The sequence below is a fragment of the Montipora foliosa genome, chromosome 14, assembly GCF_036669935.1.
Source record: "Montipora foliosa isolate CH-2021 chromosome 14, ASM3666993v2, whole genome shotgun sequence".
NCBI lineage: Eukaryota > Metazoa > Cnidaria > Anthozoa > Scleractinia > Acroporidae > Montipora > Montipora foliosa.
In genome coordinates, this window is record NC_090882.1 from 12,739,657 (window position 1) to 12,754,656 (window position 15,000).

Here is a 15,000-nt window from a genome sequence, read left to right on the forward strand (position 1 = left end):
TGGATCAGTATGGGACACAAGCCTACAGTGTGTAGGATCATTGTTTTCGTTGTTAACTTTCTTAGAATGAATTTGTTGTTTTCTGTATTTTTTTCTTTCAATATATAAGAGCTTGGACAATGGCAGGATTATCCCTTTGTGAAGAGCTTATTACCTCCTGGGAGGTTATTTAATCATTCCATGACAGCTATGCATAAATTCATCCCTAGAATGACAATACCACGCAAAAGGAAGTTGCCAGTTGTCTTGTGTTTCCTGTACTACACGAGACTTCAATGAAGTGGACATTTTTGGAATAAATAAAGGACGACTGTGCTTTGCAAAATCAATAAAAGTAACCCATTCACCCCTTAACCGGCCATACTTAGTATTTTACTTGTCAATAGGGAACCCCCAGGAGTCAATCAATGGGTTAAACCTACAGATTAACCACTGCAGATGCATGATATACAGTATTTTGTTCAAATGCTTTTGATTTGTTCATTCATTTATGTAGTTGTGTGCGTAACTTTCGAAGAAAATTCGGTACTTTTAACATGTATACATACTTCAACAATCAAATTTCTTTTAAAGTTTGTCTAAATAAGTCACTTTCAGGGAACTGTTCAGTGAAGAAGAGTAACTTTACATTTGGGCCTATAAAAATCAACAAGATGGAAGGCAAATTTACTCTACATTTAGCCTAAAAATGCACAAAAATGAACTCAAAGGATGCCTCCCCCTAACCACTCAGCAGGGGGGCCCAAGTCACCTTCACTACATTTTCTCTCACACACCTGTCTTTCTGCATGTATATTACCATCTTTCGATAAATTTTTATTGAAAACCCTGCTGAACCAATCCAATAGCTGCTTTCTGATCCACAAAAATTGTGCAGGGGTTTTAAAAAAGGGGGAGGTTAGCAGCTCAACAACCTCATTCCGGGTCTGGCTGGGGAGATGAAAGACCCTGGAAACAAGGTTGGCAGCTGAAGTGCTTTCCTTTTGAATGGAAAAACCAGTCGTTCCAGTGGGATGACATATGGAACAGTTCTTCCCACTGGAATTTTTCCAGAAAAAAAGGAATAACTTCACACATACTCCTCTTTCCCCGCTTTCACCGAATTGATCAGTTTATTGCTTAACCATTTGCTTCATGATCAAACTGAGATCCGTGCTCTGTCTCTGTGCAGTACCGAACCACTGAGCAAAAGCTTTACCAATTTTTCTGACCAATGGTAGGTTGCCTTTTAATTATTGTGGAAATTTCTATTTGGCAGAAATTCCCACTAGTTTTAACTTTCAAATGGGAAGTGCTCCTGGTTTGAGCAAAGTATTAAACCATTGTATCAACAAGGGGCATAACAGCCCCTTTATCTATAGGGGTGTCCGGGGGAATGCCCTTTTTAAAACAGAACACTCCCAATTCACCATATTTGTATTCTCAGTATTGGACTGGAACTAGCTACAATGGAGGCTAATGCGGGGGATTCTTTTCAAATCCAAATGTTTTTTAATATATTTCCCCGCATAAGCCTCCATTGCACGCTAGTTCCAGTCAAGTACTAAGAGTATGAATATGGTCCATGCCACATTTCAAAAGCAAAATTGATGGTCATGTTTTCAAGCCTCTCTCTAGGTATTTGCAAAAATTGCATTCACAACCGCAAGGATCATAGCTTCACTTGATTTCATATCTGCAGTTCATATAATAATAATTATGATCCATTTCATGTAATTATCATTTCATCGTTGATTCATTCCTCACAGGAACATTAGAACCCACAAATGACCAGCTCCCAATGCCGTCATTGTCAAAGTTTGTTTTAACTTCGGGACTTTAATTTTTTCATTTTAGGGAAAAAAGCAGCTGCTTTCTCTGAGTCAAGTAGCCAACATTTTTCACTGGCTGTCTGTACTTTTTGAACCACTGCTTGTGCCTTAGGTCTTTGGAGGCTAAACCAATAATGTCTTCTCATGAAGTCTCAGTGTTGTTTCTGTTTCTCCTAAAAAACTAACTTACCTTACTAACAACCTCCAGTGAACTGCTGCCAACCTCTACGTGCACCTCACAAACCACTGCTTGAAAAACCCAACAGAATAGCCAAACTGACAAATTGCAGCACAAAAAAACACTGACCCAGCCTTTACTCACAAGAAAGATTAAAACAAAGTCTCCAATCCCCATCCATATTCTTTGTAGTAGCCTATCTCATCATGGCTAGCCTATCACACAAAACCTATCACATCACTTTCTACCAACCTTTAAGCCCACAGACCAGAGTATGATTGATGAAAGGTGAGTCACAGACAAAATTGTTCCATGTACTTCAATTTTCAGGCTACACAATCCAAATACTGCTACCTTTTGAGACCAGGAGAACTAGTAACTTTACTGTTAATAAATTTGTCAATTACACTGAATTACAATTCAGTTCTGCTTGCAAATAGCGAAGGTAGTCAAGGCGGGCGGATGATAGTTTATTGCGGGATTATTTAAACATGCATATAAATTGCGACTGCCTTCAAAGCGGCAAGCTACTCGAGGCCAAACCAACGGTTCGTCGCTTCAAAGCCAGGCACTCTAAGGCCAGGCAAGTATAAGTGCAAAGTTTCCCTTATGAAAATTAGTTTTCATTCATATGTAAAGTAGAACTAATGATGATCACAAAGACTTTGCACTTAGACTTGCTTTGATGAGAAGGCCGACATGAACTCAGGAATGGCCTATTCTAAAGCTGCTTGCAACAGCTCACCATTCAAAGTGGTTCACCAGAAACAAACAAATCATGCTGACTTTGTTCACCTTTCTTCCAATTCTTATATAGATGGAATCTAAACATACATCTCCTATCCTATTGCACAAACAATTTCATGGTCACTTAAATCTGTTTGTGTTGGTCTGTAGCTCCACTCGTGCATGGACTCGAATGAGTGGGTGACGTGTAAATGCTTATCTTGTAACCTCCTCATTTTTCCTGATTTTGTAAGGGATGGTGGTAGGGGTGAAGAGCACCATAGCTGAAACAACCCAACCCTTTAAAAAAAACTTAATGCAAACCCTTACATGTGTGTACCAGTTATCAACTAGTTGAGTAGAAGTCAGACACATGCACAAGTCCTTTTGTGGACACGGCCCTTATTCCTTATGTTTGAATTGAATTCCTTCTGCTTGAGTTATTGTCTCAAGGTTGTCTCCCTTGAGACAATAACTAAAAAAAAAAAAAAACTATACAGTACCTGTCATAGATTTCTGGCATGACTATTCCAGGGGTAGGGGGTGGGGGTTGGGGGTGAAGGGAGCCATAGCTGAAACAAGTCTAAAACTTTACAAAAGTGCCAACCTTAGGCCCAAACAATTATCTCAAGCATTGTGTTTAGGCCTAAGATTCAAGTTACATAAGGGCAATAACTATGTAATAAATGTGTAACTGACTTAATATGATAATGCCCGGGGTAATTACCCTGGCCAAATTTCGTCTTGACAAGATTACCCTACCTATATCTAAGGGACAGATTTTGTTTATTTGTGTGAAAAAAGGACAAAGTATTTCGAGCCTCCTTAATTAATCCCGCGATAAAATATCCCGCCTGCTACACATGAAGGATAGGATGGGATCAATATACATGTAGATACCATCCCAGAACATTGAAATGAAAGTGAATTTGTGCTTACTGCAGCTAAATGTCTTGCTCCCTCCAGAGAGGACAAATCAGCTACGATGTAGTTCGCCGATTCAGCTCCAAGTTTTCCACACTTTGAAACAACCTTCTGAAGTTCCTCTTCACGTCTCGCAACAAGCAAAACTTGAGCTCCAAGTTTGGCGTACTGGTAAGCAAGTTCCTCGCCAATCCCGGTAGATGCGCCACAAATTACCACCTTTTTGCCTCGCAGCGATTCAGGGTCGAATGTTTCCCTTGTGTACCAAGCGATCAAAGCAGCTATAAAAGCTGTGAACGCTGCAAAGAGGACGATCTTCCACATTACACCCGACATGTTGAATCAAACATTGCTTTGGGAAGTGGGCACGAGCACCATAAGGGTGGGGTAGGGGAAATTATGTTTCAATGTCGAAAATTCGGGTTCAATTCTTTTATTTTGAATGGAGAAAAGAAACAAAAATGTGCTATTAAACCGCTTAAACATTTTCCTTTTCTCTTCTCGAGGCCTCGACTGTACTGTACGGTTTAGAAAGAAAAAAAATCGACCTTTTCCGAGTGTTTCCGATTAGTCCCTGCCCAAGACGAACATATATTGATTTACGAACGAGGAATTGTTGTTGTTGTTACGTGTGAAGTCCCCATGTGCTTTATATAGCTTAGTAATTTTTAAGAATTTTTATGAAACTTTCGAAGATGAAAGTTGTCTTTATAACCAAGCGGGGATGGTTGATTCTTTTAGGCATGTGCTTGTTTGTTCTTGGGAACATTGTTCTTCTTTATCGTTTTGTCAGCAAACATTCCGCTTCGTTGGCTCTCGATCCAAGACTGACTCAACTCTCCGACAAATATTTAGAGAGTATGGCTGACGGAAAGTTAAAGGACATTGGCAATGTAGTTAAAACACTTCGAGAGAAGCCTTCAAAATCTGCGTCAACAATTTTGGAGGAATCAGTGGAAAAACCAGAAGAGGAAGGGAAAACCTCAAAAAAACCGAAAACGGTTTTAGTTCGGGTGGCCCGTCCAATTGTAATTTACCGTAAAAAACGGCCTCTAGTACCAGCTAACCCTAAAATTGTCACCACTGCTGTTCTTGTTGTAGCCTGCAACAGGCCCGAAGCTCTGATACGTTGCTTGGATCTGTTGTTGAGGTATCGTCCTTCAGCTGCTCAGTTCCCCATTGTGGTCAGTCAAGATTGTGGACATAAAGAAACTGCAGAGGTCATTGCAGCATACGGGTCTCAAGTTAAACATATTCGACAACCAGACCTGTCAGATGTTGAAGGTGTCCCTAGCAACATGAACTCCATGATGGGTTACTACAAGATCAGTCGGCACTATAAGTGGGCTTTTGGGCAGATGTTTGACGTCATGGGGTTTGACACTGTGACTGTCGTTGAAGATGACTTGGACATTGGTAAGACTTTAAAATCTTAATATAGTTAATTAACAATTAGACCCGTAGCCCGGAAGGGCTACGCATCAATACCCCATGAGGTGAAGCCGAGTGGGCTATTTACCCGTGGCCCTTGAGGGCGAAGGGTCTAATTGTTTTAGTATCACCCAACTAGTCGGACAGAAAAGGCAAATGCAAGTTAAAGAAATAATTATTTGGGAATAAAACGAAAGAAAGCGAAACGCTTTTCGCTACCCGAGGACTATTAATAATAGTCCTCTAGTAGCATGGCCAATCCAAATGCAGGATTTCCATTAGTCCACTGGTTGGGTGATACTAATAAGAATTATTCTTGACTCTCTGTGAACAGAACAACCAGCAAGGAGATGGTATTCAAAGTCTGCAGGCATTATTACACTACTTAGCCTTGGCCTTGACCTGGGGCTTACAGACTTGACATGTTCCGAAGGATAAGGGTGGACCCAATAACTGCAGAGGCCTGCATTCCTCCCAACACATGTGGAATCCCACAATCTTTAAAAAAAAAAACCTCCAATGAACCAAACACCACACCCAAACAACCTGAGCCACCAACGGCACAATCTTTATTGACACCTGATGCATCTTCCTGATTTCCTTTGCCAGAGGAGAGTGGTTGGTGATTTTCTCATCCTCTTTAGTCACCTGCACATTCCTATCCTAAGGCACTAAGAAATCTGCAAACATCCACTCTTGAGCCCCTGGGTCCACCACAGTAATGTCTGAACGATTATGTTTCACCTTCTGTGCCGTCTCGATGCTCCTATTCCACCAGATCTCCACATTCCTATTCCACATTCCCATTCCTTAAACCTTCACCTCATATGGAACCTCGTTATATCACACATCAGCACACTTCACACCATACTTCTGAAAAAGCTTCCAGTACACCCTCAAACCCATCGATCATATGTCCTCCAATACTCCCTCTGCGCCAAATGAGTACAGCCACATGCCTCCAACTGACTCCACCACCTTGCCACACACTCTACATTTTAGATGGACATCCTCCTTCTCAATTGTGACCTGAACAAAACCTTTCTCCTGAGCAGCAAAAAACATACCTACATGTACTCGTCTGTGCCCTTCCCCAGACCTCTACTGCAACAACCTCTCATCACCCACTTCACTGACATCCCTCATAAACTTTCCATGCAACATCTTCTCCTGAAACATCTCCTTCCTTGCTTTCTCCACCTGCTTCTTGTACTTGCTCTTCATTTATCCCTTCTGCAACGTCTCTCCAACAACCTTCAATATCCTCTCGTCACCCTCCTTAACATATGCAAACAGACCAAGTTCCACTTCCTTCACACAATCATACACACTGATCAATCCCCTCTGAACATCCCTCCTCTTCATTTACAACCTCACTCTACTTCCCTTCTTGAGGAATGCCCTGGGCAGAGATCTTCATCCTCTTCCTAGTCTTCACATCCGTCACCCTCAGTTTCCAACCACTCCAATCCAAAGTCCCTGCACTGTACCTCACCATACCTAAAACCTGTTGCATTTATCGCCAAAATCAAATTCTCACCATATGACTTTGACCTCACCACCAGTTTCACCCTCCTCTGCTTCAACACCAATGCAGCACACTTGTCCAGCCTAAACCCCATCCCTATGTTTCAATCAACCACCAATCCTTCCCATGCGTGTACCCAATGTTCTCCAATGTTCTCCTTTTTCAACAACATGGTGACAGCAATCATCGTGAGAACAAACAACAGTGGAGACGAGAAGTCCCCCTGGAATATTCCACGTTTGATCCCCACTTCACCCAACACTTCCCCATTTAACGTCAACACAGTTTTCCTATCACTCACTTTACCACACAACACACCCCTCACATTGTCAGCCACCTTCACCATTTTCAACAATCCGCAAACGCGGCACCATATCATAGGCCTCCTGATACTCTATCCACCCTATTGCCAAACACCTTTTCTTCACCTGAGCTTGAACTTTATGATATTGCACTGTTGGGAAAAGACCCCATAATAGGGAACTTTCATGGTATCTGTTTTAATACAAACATTTCTTTTGTTATTTAAATGTGCCAACCACAGGAACAAAAGACCCTTTGTTTCGACAGCCAATGAGGTTCTGGTTGGCACATTAATGATGATAGGTGACGTCAATGATATCTTTCCTATTTTAATTTATAACAATATTGATCTAAAAATCAGGCAAGTGAAAAAACTGCATAATTTGCCAAACTGAGTTGTATATCACCATTCACACAATCCACCAGTCCCTTTACTAGCAGATTTTTTAACATTTTACTTGATAAGATTCACGTAACGCAAAACATGATTTCTGCCGTGCGTGTCAAGTGAGGATGGTATAAAACTTACATTGTACGTTTGAGCAGTATTTAAGGTATCATCACCTTAGCATCCTTTACAAAGAAAACTCAAGGGGACATTTAAGAACCCACTCACTGTTCATGTTTTCAAAGACCAAGTAATTCAGATATTTATCTTCCCAATAAAGAGGTAGAAGAGGAAAGAAAGACTGAAAAACTAGGAACTTTTAAGGAACCTAACAGGGTGGGTGTTGCAGTTGGGTGAAGTTATGGGAAAAATATTACATGTTTACATATATTACTTCACCACTCGCCTGTAGGGGCTTTCAGGGCCAATGAAACAAACAGAACAACAACAACAACAAATTATGTTAAGAAATTATCAGAACTGGCCAGAGGCAAACCAGTTGGCTATTTGCAAGTGAAGCGAAGAAGTTGAACCAAAGACTTAGTAACCAGGATCAAATTCAAGTAGTATGTCTTGAATGTGGGGTATCTGGATCTCAAGGCAACCACACTATTAAAACACTGAGCCACACTGCCTCTGATGTCAGGTTATTAAATGTGCATGTAAATTCACCACCTAAATTTCAACAGTGTAGACATAGAATCAATACGACATCAATGATCGACTTTAATAATTATTCTTTTTTCTTTTGTTTGTGGTAGCCCCAGATTTCTATGAATACTTCACAGCAACAAAGTCTGTGCTAGAAAAGGATCCATCGTTGTGGTGCATTTCCGCTTGGAATGACAATGGCAAGGAAGGAATGGTTCAGAGAAATGATGTCCTTTATAGAACAGATTTCTTCCCTGGTCTCGGATGGATGTTAAGAAAAGATATTTGGAATGAACTCAAACCCAAGTGGCCTCTGGGTTTCTGGGACGATTGGATGAGAGAAGGAGCTCAAAGAAAAAATAGGGCTTGTATACGCCCAGAAATTCCCCGCACAAAAACGTTTGGTCGCGTTGGAGTTAGCCGTGGCCAATTTTATGATCAACACTTGCGATTTATTAAACTGAACGAAAAGTTTCACCCTTTCACAAAGACAGACCTTTCTTACTTATTGAAAGACAACTACGACAGGAATTTTGTTGCTCGTGTCCATACATTACCCCTTGTTACTGTTGACCAGTTGGTTTCAAAGAATGTCTTTGCTGAGGAGGTACAGATTCATTACTCTTCAGAGTTGGACTTTAAAAATGTAGGAAAACGTCTTGGTGTAATGATAGACTTCAAGGCTGGAATCCCAAGAATGGCTTACCAAGGAATTGTTACAGTTGTGTTTCAAGGAAAAACTGTGCATTTAGTACCAGGTGATTGAATAGTTTGCTTGTAGTAAACAAGTACACATATCCAGAATAGCTTTTTAAATTTGAGCACTTGTAACTACTGTGTTTTAAAGGGCCCTGGTCAGCCTCATCCATGTTTTTGTTGACATATGGGAGTTTTGGAGTTGTTTTACTCTATGGACTTGACCAAACCAAAAATAATTGTGAGAAAATGTAAGATATTTTTATCAGCTCACCTATATGTATCTGATACCCAAGCAGTTGGCAATGAAGTTATTTTAGTTTAATTCATTGCTTGTGTGGTACTTAGTAAATAATGATAGGCAGTACTGAAACTAATAACTGAAACTAAAAATGCTCTTATTCCACTTTCCTAGAATTTCTTCATTTTCAAGTTTACCAAATCTTCAAACTGGTGTTGAATCCCAAAAAAAAATCTTCTTTCTGTAAATTAAACACAAGCTGACCTCTGTAGTTTTTAGTTCCAGATCAAAAACCTAAATACGTCCCACGCAATCTTGAACAGCAAAAACAGGGACAGCAGAGCTTATTTTGTATTGGGAGAGCTAACAAGCAAATGCCGCAGATGCTAACTTGTAGGGGGTTCTGGGGGAATTCTCCGCCAGAAAATTTTGAAATCTTGAAGTGCAGAAATGCTTTTTTCAGCATTCTCAATGAGATAACAAGAAATTAACATGGATCAACCTTAAAATGACAGGTGTTTTACTTATTTATATTTTTTGCTTGAAATTGGTGGGTGGGGCTAAAGCCCAGATTGTGAGAGAGATTATTCAAATGTTTGCCTGTGTTCAGTGCTGTCAGCTCGAGCAGAAGACACACCTTTAAACATTATTTGAACCAGAATAATCGATCCGATGGTGAATTCGTTGCAGTGTAGTCCACGAAATTACTCCTCGATCCACTTTCCAGAAATGATAATATATTGATTCTAACCATTCTAGCTGTTAAACGCCCTCTGGTCTTCAAGGAATCACAATTAAATAAAATTCAATTAATGCAGTACTCGCTGCCGCTCCAAGAGAAGATGTTTCAACAACGATTTCCGTTTCCACTCGATAACATGTTGCGAAGAGCAAGTCAAACATAAATAATCATAGAAAATGAAATTCTAATAAACATAAACTTATTTTTCCATGGAAAACAGAATTACATAGCCCATTTGATGCCCGATGGAAACATATTACTCATTCACATTCACAGAATTCCGAGTTAAAGGGGCACCAAAAATGGTGACTGAAGTGTTGTTGGGCGCAATGTTATAAAGTGGCTGACTAGGGTCCTATAACATGTGATTATCATCTGAAAATACTTAAGGTTTGATAAGCAAACCCCTCCACAAGTAGTAGAGTCTTTTTCAAATACAACTTAAAGTTACTACAAGGCTGCTGCCTAAGAAAATTTTAAAGGTGCCCTCAGAGCTAAACGCTGAGAACTTAGGAGCCCAACATATGAAGTGAAAGGCGTTGCTGTGAAAAATTAAGGAGCCCAGAGCTATTCTTTGGGAGCCCCAGGCTACCGGGCTCCTGTTAGGCAACAGCCTTGTTACTATAGGTGTTAAGGATGGTACTGGTACCTACTAACAAAGGTATTTTTGCACAGTTTATAAATATGCGGGAAAAGCAGATCTCGACAAGTGTTATTGAAATCCAAAAAAAAAAGTAGGCTGGGGTAACCATGTATTTTTGAAAGATAATTTGTCAACAATGTTTGTAAACAGCTTTAAAATACAAAGCAATGTGTGGAGTTCTTTTCCAAATTGGAGTTTATCAATAATTATTATCTCTGAAAAATGCATGGTTACCCCCAATGTTCATTTTGGATACCAAGAGCAATTACTAAGTTCTCCTTTCTCCGCACAGTTCACCCTGCTAGCAGAGCCTTTCTTCTGCTTGCTCGATTTTGGCGTTCTCGAGAAAGGCTCTGCATGAATCGAGTAAGATCTTTATTGAATATGCGCTGCATGTTGCCAGGATACAGTCTTGAACCCGAGCCAAATATGCCAGATCTCGCCGCCATCTTGGTTTTTCATGGTACAGTGGGCTCAATTATAACCATCGGTTTTGGCACTAAACGGATGCTCGCACTGGAAAAACCAGTTTAACGAGAGAAAACAAGATTGACTAGTCCAGAAGCTCGGGCTGTGGCGGCTTCAAAGAGTTGACGCGATTCGGGCAGAGCCTCCTTTTCTCCTCCTCAGAAAAGAAAAAGACAAAAGGAGGCTCTGCTCGCAGGGTGCGCATAGTTAAATCGCGCAAAAATAAGCACCACCCATAGGAAACCAGCCAGGGTATGTCAAGATGCACTGTCCTTAAATGTACCCATAGGATTAGGATGGAAAACCAGTTGCTTGGCGATGGGCAAGAGAACTCTGATTTGTCCTTTCATTCATTTCCATTATTTTATAATAGCAACTAGTTTTCCAGTAGTAGATTGTAGTGGGTAGGTAGCTAGTAGACTACGGAGTGATATTCACTAAGGTTACAACCTTCTCAAACCGTAAAGGGCGATCTTGTGCAATGGGCAACCTTTGCAGCAAGTCAAGTCATTGTGAAATTAACCTATTCAAGATTGGTTTTCACTCACGTGGTATCAGACTTATTTTTTAAGAAATTAATCAATAGAAATACACAAAAAAGCTCACATAGTTTATATAGAATATATATAGAAAATAAAGCTCTCTGAAGATTAGTTGGGGACACCAGCATTCCTGCCACAACGTTTTGTGGAAACAAAGGATTACATACATCTTATTTTGTTCTTTCAAAAATTTGCACGAAAGAGAAAAAAAGCTCACATAGTTTATGTAGAATATATATAGAAAATAGAGCTCTCTGAAGATTAGTTGGGGACACCAGCATTCCTGCCACGACGTCTTGTGGAAAAAAAGGATTACATACATCTTATTTTGTTCTTTCAAAAATTTGCACGAAAGAGACCCACTCCTTTTCACACAAAACCAATAAAATTTCAGTCGCTGGGCTTTGACACAAGACCCACTTTTGTTACAATTCAGCTTAATATTATGTACTTATTGACTGAGTGGGAGGTCCGGACGGGAAAATATTTGGCCCGAGGTCATGGCGTACGGACCGAGGGCCATGACCAAGGGCCAAATATTTTCCCGTCCGGCCCGACCTAACTCAGTCAATAAGCATTTTATCATATGAGCACTGCGCTTTTCCCTTTTTTTTTTTTTTTTCGGGTAACAAAATTCGGAATGTTCACTGACGTCGCTCATTTTGACCAAAAAGTCGGGATTTATATAGCAATTGCAACAAAGTTGTTTTAGTTCGCATCTCATGCACGCTTTCATTGCAAAACTATTGACAAAATCCCCGTATGAGGGCTGTATGCGATCCTAGCAGGGCCGGACGGCTTTTTCCGGCCCTGCTCTCGTCATCGCATACAGCCCTCATACGGGGATTTTCTCAATAGTTTTGCAATGAAAGCGTGCGCAGGGCCGTATGGGTCATATGATAAATACATGTAGCAGATGCTAAAATTCACATTCTCTTGGTTAAAAGCGCAATAAACTGAGTCTTTTGCACAATATTGGTCTGCTGGTTTTGTCTTATTAAGTCACATAAATACAACTGCAGCAATAATAATTTTATTGCAAACAAAACAAAAACAATGATCTATGATAAAGAGACCCAGGCATAATTATAAATCTTAATGAAGACATTAATATTCCAAGGAAGCTACACAGACCTTAAGAATGTAATGCAGTATTTGAGTTTTCGTTTCAATTGAAAATGCAAGAAAAAGAAGACTGATTTGTTCATGAGTCATGCTATTTTGCAAAATCGTTTTGTATAATATGTGTTCAAGAGTTTAAGAATTTCTACATTTAGAGTTCCTGTTATTTTACACAAATGATCCATCAAGAAAAATACCTCAAACTAAAGGATAATGTTTTAAAATTTATTGTTCTCTGATGATTTATCATCCCTTGATACCATCATCTCCGCTGAGTTCGTCATCTTTTTTTCCTTCCTCAGAATCATCTTCAACCTGCTTTGTGTCACCTTCTTTCACACTTTCATTGTTACTTTCCTTGTTGTTCTCAGTGTTAGCTTTGGTTTCCTCATCCTTTGTACCATCTTCCTCTAATTCCTTTTCAGGCTCTGTGTCTTTGTTTTCCACATATTCTGCAGCTTCGTGTTCTTTGGATCCTTCTTGTAGTTCTTCTTGGTCAACCTCATCTCCTCCTGATTTTACCCCTAAAATGAATAGAGACCCTTAGACCCTATCCACATGTATCTGGATATTTTTGAATCCACAACTTTTTTTAATATACTCTCCAGAGAGGAAAGTTTTGAATCAGCAAAGAAAGAATTTGGAATTGTGTGAATGGGCAAATCTGGATATTTTCAAATGTGATGGTGTTACAAACTCACATCCAGTCTTTAATGAAATTCTATCGCTAATCTCGTCGCCAACTCGCACACCTGATGGCGCATGCTCTGTTGACAATAGTAACAGAGGAGTCCTGGATACTAGGGCAAATTCGATTTGAATCCAGATATGTGTGGACATGAAATTTTTTGAATCTGCAAAGAAAAAGTTGCGGATTGAAAAATATCCGGATACATGTATGTGTGGACACCAGGCCTTAGTTTCATCGCACCTTTTGTGTTATGATATCATGTCCAAAAAAGTGTGCTCTCCAAACATCATGTGCATTCTCTGAACAGCAAACATGGAAATCACAGCTGTACTTGAAATTTTTGCCAATTTGTTTGAAACAAGGACAAGTTCAGGTTTAAAACTCGTTAAAAGTTAGCACCACATTGCATAGAATAATGGATGGCAATTCACTGGAAGGTACTTTAGGTTTCATTTAAATGACCACTCTTTGAGCCACCTTGTAAGGGCACCACAGGAGAGTTATTACGCAGTACTGTAGCTTTCATTTGGATGGTGACGCTTACGAGTTTGTGACAGACTCAACGTTGTTTTAGCACCACCATGAACAGCATTTAAGATAAAGGAAGTACAAAATTGCCAAAAAAAGGGAGAGATTAATTTGTTGGTGATTAATCATAGAAATGAGTTTCTTACCTTGGGCAAGTCTGTCATTTACATCATTTATGGCTTTTGAGATGGCATTTTCAGCCGCCTCATCCTCCAAAATTTTTGCCAGTTCTAAGGCTTTTTCAAATGACTGTAAGGCATCTTGAAGATCACCAAGTTTAACTGCAAAGTTAACAGTAATTTTTTATAATTAACTAATTAATTAATTAAGTAAGTAATTAATTAATGTGTTTAAATGTGAATTGGAAACAGAGCAAGGGTTCCTGGAGTATATTCATGGGGCTTTTTTGTGGCCAGTCAGACCTTAGAATCATTATGATAAAAATATTATCGTACAGCTCCTGCCAAAGTTCCCTTTGACTGAATGTTTTTGCTTAAGTGGCCATGGGAGACCTGATGCGTTACTATTGGGAAAAGTATGAGAGTTTTTTCATGTGTAACAGAAATTTATGAATAACAACAAAAATACTGTCATTTGCACCACACGTAAAAAATTAATAGAGAACCATGAAATAAGTAATTATAATAGGACTTAAGTAAGGCACATTTCCCCCAAGAAAATAACTAAAAAGCTAAATAAATCTAAAGTAACTAGCAGGCAAAATAAAAAATTAATGTATGCATAAATAAAGAGAAAAAAGTCATTTCAGGGAGGCACAAATATAAGATAAAAGACAAGCAAATGCAAAAACAACAACAAAAAGCATCTATTAGAGACAAGGTCACTTGAAATAAAAATGGACAGAAGAAAGTGCAAAATTAATAAAGTCAACGTGATGTAATGATAGACTTTATAAAGGAACACTTAAATTTGTGAAAGCAAAGATTTTTTAGAGACTCCTTAATATATTTTTCCAAAGAACAGCCCTATGGAGGTATATCTATGAGAAAATTCAATGATCAGTATTTGAAATAAAATTGTCCAAATCATAAAATTAATGCATAAATCCAAAGCTGAATGCATGGCAACAAGCCGATTCTGCAAGTGGCCATCACAGAAAGAAGCATAACGTAAAAAGGCATAACATAGAAAAGCAAAATGCAAAAAGCATAATACAAAATTGCCATAAAAGAATGAAGACTAGCTGCGTACTCGGTAAATATAGTGTTTACTTAAAAGCTCTATTAAAAAAAACGTCAATCAGTTGTTCAGTGGAAAGGACATATAATCGCTATCGAACTTTTTCTTCACTGTCTGCTAAATGTGCTGTTTTTAGGTCAAAACTGGGTAAAAATCTAAATTAGTTCTCTAGCTAGCTCACACATAT

The 15,000-nt window shown here is 39.3% G+C and overlaps 3 protein-coding genes across 4 annotated transcripts in view; 1 reads left to right on the plus strand and 2 right to left on the minus strand.

The window, feature by feature from the left end:
* LOC137985415 (11-beta-hydroxysteroid dehydrogenase 1-like) overlaps positions 1-3,991 on the minus strand; it is a 9,473-nt gene extending 5,482 nt beyond the window's left edge. For both annotated transcript variants that reach the window (XM_068833034.1, XM_068833035.1), the window contains exon 1: positions 3,655-3,991. In XM_068833034.1, the coding sequence (XP_068689135.1) occupies positions 3,655-3,975 (321 nt within the window). In that variant the 5' untranslated portion in view covers positions 3,976-3,991. The remainder of the gene's footprint in view (positions 1-3,654) is intronic.
* Positions 3,992-4,246: 255 nt separating this feature from the next.
* Positions 4,247-8,857, plus strand: LOC137984267 (alpha-1,3-mannosyl-glycoprotein 2-beta-N-acetylglucosaminyltransferase-like). Its single transcript, XM_068831386.1, has 2 exons — positions 4,247-5,055; positions 8,051-8,857. Exons 1-2 carry the CDS (start codon positions 4,320-4,322, stop codon positions 8,704-8,706), a joined length of 1,392 nt encoding a protein of 463 aa, XP_068687487.1. The 5' UTR covers positions 4,247-4,319; the 3' UTR covers positions 8,707-8,857.
* Positions 8,858-12,289: 3,432 nt separating this feature from the next.
* Positions 12,290-15,000, minus strand: part of LOC137984266 (outer dynein arm-docking complex subunit 4-like) — a 14,582-nt gene continuing 11,871 nt past the window's right edge. Inside the window, exons 8-9 of the mRNA XM_068831385.1 lie at positions 13,760-13,894; positions 12,290-12,918 (exon numbers count right to left, since the gene is read on the minus strand). Coding sequence (XP_068687486.1) covers positions 12,641-12,918; positions 13,760-13,894 — 413 coding nt within the window. The 3' untranslated portion in view covers positions 12,290-12,640. The remainder of the gene's footprint in view (positions 12,919-13,759; positions 13,895-15,000) is intronic.